Source organism: Bombus vancouverensis, chromosome 5 (assembly GCF_051014615.1).
Source record: "Bombus vancouverensis nearcticus chromosome 5, iyBomVanc1_principal, whole genome shotgun sequence".
NCBI lineage: Eukaryota > Metazoa > Arthropoda > Insecta > Hymenoptera > Apidae > Bombus > Bombus vancouverensis.
The window spans coordinates 15,239,727-15,246,002 of record NC_134915.1 but is presented as its reverse complement, the minus strand read 5'-3'; the positions used below and the strand labels follow the sequence as shown (position 1 = coordinate 15,246,002).

At 32.3% G+C, this 6,276-nt stretch overlaps 1 protein-coding gene and 1 long non-coding RNA gene across 2 annotated transcripts; one reads left to right on the top strand and one right to left on the bottom strand.

Annotated features, from left to right (window-relative positions):
* Positions 1-267: 267 nt before the first annotated feature.
* Positions 268-3,457, top strand: LOC143302667 (uncharacterized). The gene is made up of 3 exons (XR_013058347.1): positions 268-689; positions 887-3,226; positions 3,337-3,457. It is a non-coding gene; the product is annotated as an uncharacterized LOC143302667 (long non-coding RNA).
* On the bottom strand, positions 3,228-6,174 carry nmdyn-D7 (nucleoside diphosphate kinase homolog 7). The gene is made up of 9 exons (XM_033337559.2): positions 5,603-6,174; positions 5,359-5,525; positions 5,128-5,286; positions 4,847-5,054; positions 4,653-4,773; positions 4,455-4,579; positions 3,812-3,925; positions 3,609-3,716; positions 3,228-3,520 (listed from the first exon to the last, which is right to left on the bottom strand). Exons 1-9 carry the CDS (start codon positions 5,717-5,719, stop codon positions 3,485-3,487), a joined length of 1,155 nt encoding a protein of 384 aa, XP_033193450.1. The 5' UTR covers positions 5,720-6,174; the 3' UTR covers positions 3,228-3,484.
* Between the last annotated feature and the right edge of the window lie 102 nt (positions 6,175-6,276).

The following is a 6,276-nucleotide window of genomic DNA, read 5'->3' as shown; positions in this document are numbered from 1 at the left end:
TACGCCAATCGGATCTAAGACCATGACCGCGACGGAACACGTCGATTTACCTGCCCATTGATAGCCGGTGTGCACGATAAGGAACCGGTGCAACCGTTTTTCGTTCGATTTTATGTAATTTTTCTAAGATACAAGCGTTTCATTGGTCGTTCACTGGTTTCATTAGCAACTTGATTTCATCCATCGATTATCGTGCATATCGCGTGTACGATGGTGTTTGGTAAACTGTTCGATGGATCGGTTGGATTGTTGCTTTTAAACAATATATGAAATATTTAATATAAGGAAAGAAAATATAACAAAAAAAAGTGAATCCAAATAGCAAATCTGACATTTAGTAATTTATTGCGATTTATTCTGATTTATTCTGATTTATTTCGATTTATTCTGATTTATTCCGATAATCCGTACACATCGTTCCTGTTCGAATCGGAAGTGAAATTGAAATTAATCGTTCGATCGTATTCGTATAACGGTATCGCGAGGTTGTAAGATTATTTTATCTGTCTGGTGTCAGTTGCCTGGCGAACAGGTAGCAGATTTCTGCAACTTTTCATCGCGACGAGTTGCGAATCCTTGACACACATCATTATGCCGTTATTAAGGCAGGATAAGCACACCATATAGCGGATTCGAAACGGATGGATTCACCATTAATGGTGATACGTCGTGAGGGATCAACATACTACGTACGTATAGGTTCGTGATTTTTTCATCTCTTTTATTTCTTCTCCTATTAAACTATCAGGCGTATGAAATAATTTTGTCTTTTCTACATCCCTAGGTTTGTGTTACGTGTTTCATTTTTTCGTTAACTTGCGAAAAATATGAAGTCACGTGTCATCCAAGTAATTTCATAGTCTCGTGTTTATATTTGTAATTTCAGATTCTCTATGATTCTCAAATGTCGATGTGCGAATCTCACTTCTGTTTTGACAAACAAAAGGCGCAAAATATAGTGCCATAAATTGTGTCTTACCTCTGACACTGAAACTAATAGACCATGCTCTGCGTCAACGCTTCATTACTTTTATGGTACAAATGAACATGATAAAATTTAGATCAGTTGACGAACTAACATGAAGGTTTCCGACGCTATTCGAGATTAGAAATGAAAATGGAATAACCGAGGGAACGGCAGAACTTTCCAATACATCTGACATTTACATACTTATCTACTATTGTATTTCAAAGTGTACACACACGAGTTATCGGGCAAAAGTCAGTCAAAGAACTAATGTGCAATTATATACTCTTTACCAGAGTTATTAAATCTTACTTGAAAAGAAAATAAAAATTAACAATAATTAAAAATAATATACGAAACGTAATTTCAACTTATGCTAAGATTAAATCATTTTTAACAATAATTCTTTTCACTTTGGATAGCGATAAAATAATTTGGATTTTAATATTAATTAGAATTTTGAATATCGTAGCTTCCTCATACACTGAAATTATAAATTATAAATGGTAAAGCCGAATTATTTCGCGACATAGCAGTATTTGCTTTCAGAATTGTTCTCATTTCAATTACCCTTGAATGCATAGTTAGCGCACTATGAAGAGAAATCTGTGTTTCCGATGTAATCGATAAAACACAAACTAAAATTATCTAAGAGATTATGCATTTCAGGAAAGGGACAGATTATTTCATTTAATATATATTTATGTTTCATCGTTTAAATAAACTGACAATCTATAATTATCTCAGATTAACTACAATGTTACTCAAAATATATATGCCGATAATCACTTTTCAAACATCTTATTTAAATGTTACCCAACGCTGTCATTGTTGGTCTAATCTCAATTGTGAAGAATCGTTCCTTTGAATATAACTTTCCCGCTAGATAATCGATAGTGTTCTTTATTATTCTTGTTGAAGTAAACGCTTGTATCAGCAATGTTTTTCCATCGTATCAGCTAATTTAGATACATATTAGCGAGAAGGAAAAATCCAGACATTTTCTCTCGAATCTTTTAGAACAGTAAAGTGACAGATCCGTTGCACAGCACCGTTTACTTGCAAAAGTAGGACGTTGCGAAATTTGCTTCTAGGGATACTCTAGGCGTCCCTTTCCCATGTTGCCTTTGATTGACAGTGTGTACTTGTCAGGGAATGCATGGGTATTTGAAAAATATATTGCGGCTGTGACCACCGATAAAAATGTTTCGTGGCTATATAAGATATATGATCATGCTGAAAGTATACTATGATCTATGATGATTACAGAATAATTAACTGTATTGTGTAAATTATGCAATAATTATGTTGATGTATGTGTGAGAGTAAAGATTTTGTCTAACACGTTGAATGCCATGGGGGTCACCGGTGACCGGCGCACCAATATTAGTAGAAATACATAATTTAAACAAATGTCAATAGTTGTACATTTTTTAGTATTACCATCGTTATTACAATGGTATGACGAAATTAATGCAGTTAACAAACATAAAAATAGTTTTATGTATACATGAAATATAGATCTATTATGTGTGTCGAACATAGGAAAACCCGCTTTTACCTTAGCGAACAATAACCCTATGAAACGTTTGAAAGATGTTTGATGGCAATTAAGGACCTTGACAGTAAAGTAACAAATGCTAAATATTGTGACGATCCTTTAGGTTTATGGTAGGTCCTATGACGTAACAATATAGAACAATTATTTAGCAACAATAAGATAATTGATAATCGGAAAAAATAGGTGGACCGAGCAAAATTGCACTACAGCGCCACGGAGTCACCGGTGATCTCAATGAGATAAATTTATTAATGATGATTATACACCGAAACATATCTCTTGTAGGTAATATTTCAACATTATATGTATCGTATAATAAAAAATTCATCGTGGCGCCACGGCCAAACTTTGTAAATCTGGCGTGGAATTCAACGTGTTAATTATACTTTCGTTATCGTGTATGAACCACGGTTGAATAATTTATACTTTTAATATTTCAAGTAAAAATTATGTACGGCTAAAAAATTTAATATTAACGATGGTACTTTGGAAATATTCGAGACGAAGATGGAAAAATTACAAGATAGAACGGACGGGGAAGTAACGAAACGCGCAATGTGAAAAATGATATAAACAGCGTGAACGACCTTTTCATAGCCTGAGCAAGTCAAGAAACTTTCATTGCGATTAAATGTTCATGGGACATAAGTAACGCGTGACTGGAAGATTATTTTTTGCTTCATGAATGATTAAAACGGGTAATTGCTATAGCATTCTTTATTATAAAAAAGTAGGATAAAATTCCATATATTCATCTGATAGGTTTAATCATAAACAATGATTTAACTGTTATTATTTAATTTCATAGCTCGGTAAAATTTATGATTGACAACTGGATGGTATTTATGAAAGGCAATGTGTAGTAATATCTTCTTAAATGTATATGAAATATTTAGAATGATAAAAACAAGACAAGGAATGAATTAAGCTTTCTGTGTAATTTCATCTTTAAGTACCTAGCTGCTGTCAAGAATCTTAAAAAAGTATTCCACCTGTATAAAATTATAATGAATATACGTACATACATAAATTATATATTTAATACGTAAATATAAAAATACTTATGAGAATTGATTTTACCTCTAATATTCCATCTTCCGGTAAGTCAGAACAATGTACAGCATTTTGTACCTTTGTTTTTCCATACTTTGCTCGGAGAGTATCTGGTCTCACTTGCCGTGCAATATCCTATTATACAATAATACGTATATGTATATAGTATCACATAGAAAGTAAAATAAAGGAAAAAATGACAAAAATTCTTATTATCCATGTATATTTACTGGATCCATGGGTCCGCATAATTTTCTAAATTCTCCTTGGACATCATATTTTTCTTCTTTATGTTTTATTTCCATAACAATACATGGTCCTGACTGTAGTTCTCCTACCATGGCCTGAAAACAAGATTATTGACACTTCTTAAAAAACACATTACTGTAGTATTGGGGAAAACCCTGGGGAAAATCGCAATGAACTACAAGTAGAAAACCAAAGCGTTGACAGGCCGGAAAAAATGGGAAATCACGATAGGCCATATACCCAAGCCCTTTAGGACATTGGGTAATTAAAAAAAGCGTACTAGACCATAGGTCATTCATATCTGTGGAACACATGTGCATGTTAGGAATACCAAAACCGTGGTATAAAAGGTAGCCCTTAGTCAGTTGCGACTAGCGACTTGCAGTAGCGAGAAAACTGCGAATAGTTGCGGGTCAATCGTTACTTATGTTGTTATTAGTTGTAAGTTGCATGTTATAAGTTGAGTTGTGAACCACCAATTTAGTTGTCTTTAATTGCATCACATTACTACATTAAGTTCTAATTAAATAGTTATAGATCTCTGTTTTCAATTATAATAAATAAATCTATATAATAAGTAAAGATCACTAATTCGTGATTTCTATATTACTAATCTAAACGTACCGCATAATCGGGAAGAACCCCCTTGTAAACTTCTAAAAATTCCTCCGCGTCAAATAGATTGACAAAAAATTGTTGTACAGCAGAGATAGTATAACCAGCTTTTTGCACGTCATCGATAATATTTCCTATAACCAGTAAAGTATAAAATAGTATTTATTGAAAAAATTATTTATCATTTAAAAGCCTAATCTTCAGTACCAATTAGTTTAGCTTGGACGATATGTGGTTTAATAATACAGCAAGTACAATTTTCTAATGTTGCTGTATTCACTGGTCCCTTTTTACCGCTTTTTGGATTAGGGAAGAAAAATTGTAATTCCTGGAAAGAAACATAAAAGAAATAAATCCAAATATTTGTGTCACCTCATTATAAACATTAAAGAATAACAAACTTTTTCTGCTGTTTCCTCATTGTCAGAACCATATACCGCATTGACAATATTATCTTTACCATAACATGCTCTGAGGGAAGATGGAGCTTTTGCAACAGCTTCCCTGGGATCTTCCGGTCCCATCGCTTCTTGCCAACGTGTAATTGCATGATCACCTAATAGTTCTAAAGCTACAATAGGACCAGAAGTGAGATAATTCACTATATACCTAATAAAAGATACAGGAAATAGTATTTGTATATCAAATTTAAAAATGTACTTAGCATCAGGATATATCTTACGCTATATTGGGCTCCTCTTTATCTCGATATAAGTCTGTTGCCTCTTCTTGCGATAATCTGACCATTTTAATATTGGCAATATGAAATTGAGAGGCAACTATATGCTTTAATATCTCTCCTAACTTATCGACAACAGTAGGTTTCACCATTGCAAATGTTCTGAAACAAAGAGAAACTCATAACAAATTTTAACAAGTATCAATGAAAGTACTGACAGAAATAACGGCGTACTTTTGCATTTTTGTTTGCAATTTTGTTCGTGTAGTACAATCCGCATAATCTGTTATCCTTATACTCCTTGAAAATATTGTTACAGTGGCACCTACATAAAAATCTTTTGCCTGAATTCCTTCGCATTTTGTCCTTCTTAGAAATGTTTTCCTGTTTTTTATATCGAACTGAATATTTTAAAAAATACATAATTAAAATTATATTTTTAAAATTATTACGATTTAAAAGTTTATAACAAACATACCAATTCAACCGTATTATCGAATGGATAATAATACAGATAAAACTTCTTTAAAACGCAGGCTATTTTATCGTACCATTCAGCTTCGAAAATATATTTTTCATTATGGTCCACCGACATTGTTTCGGTTAAATTTATTTTACTAATAAAACCTACAGGTCGAACTTTCAAATTATGTGAGGTTATGTTCCAAATGCATCACCAGCTTTATGCCAAAATTATTTGTACAGTTATGATACATTTGTACAATTATACATTACTATAGAAACAATGATCATTTATACTTTTAACACGTTTCCATAACAACATGATAATAATCACTTATCAGCTGATTACTTTGTATTCATATTTATACGTATACTCTATGTATGTATACGATTTGTCGATGCATACGATCATTGATTAACTCGTCTGTGATATAGAATACGAACTGTATAAATATTTCAGACGTCTAAACTAAGAGTATGTACATAGTGTCAGAGAAGGAATTTCATTTCTGATAGTGTATAAAATTCCGATATACTCGTCTGTTGTCCGACTCTAATCATTGACTAACTTGACAGCTGTCGATATAGCAGTTTTCTTAATGGTACGAATTTTATAAATTTTTGAATTTTTAAATTTCCGAATTTATTCACTACATATATATTACTTATTACTCCAAAAAGTAATACCAA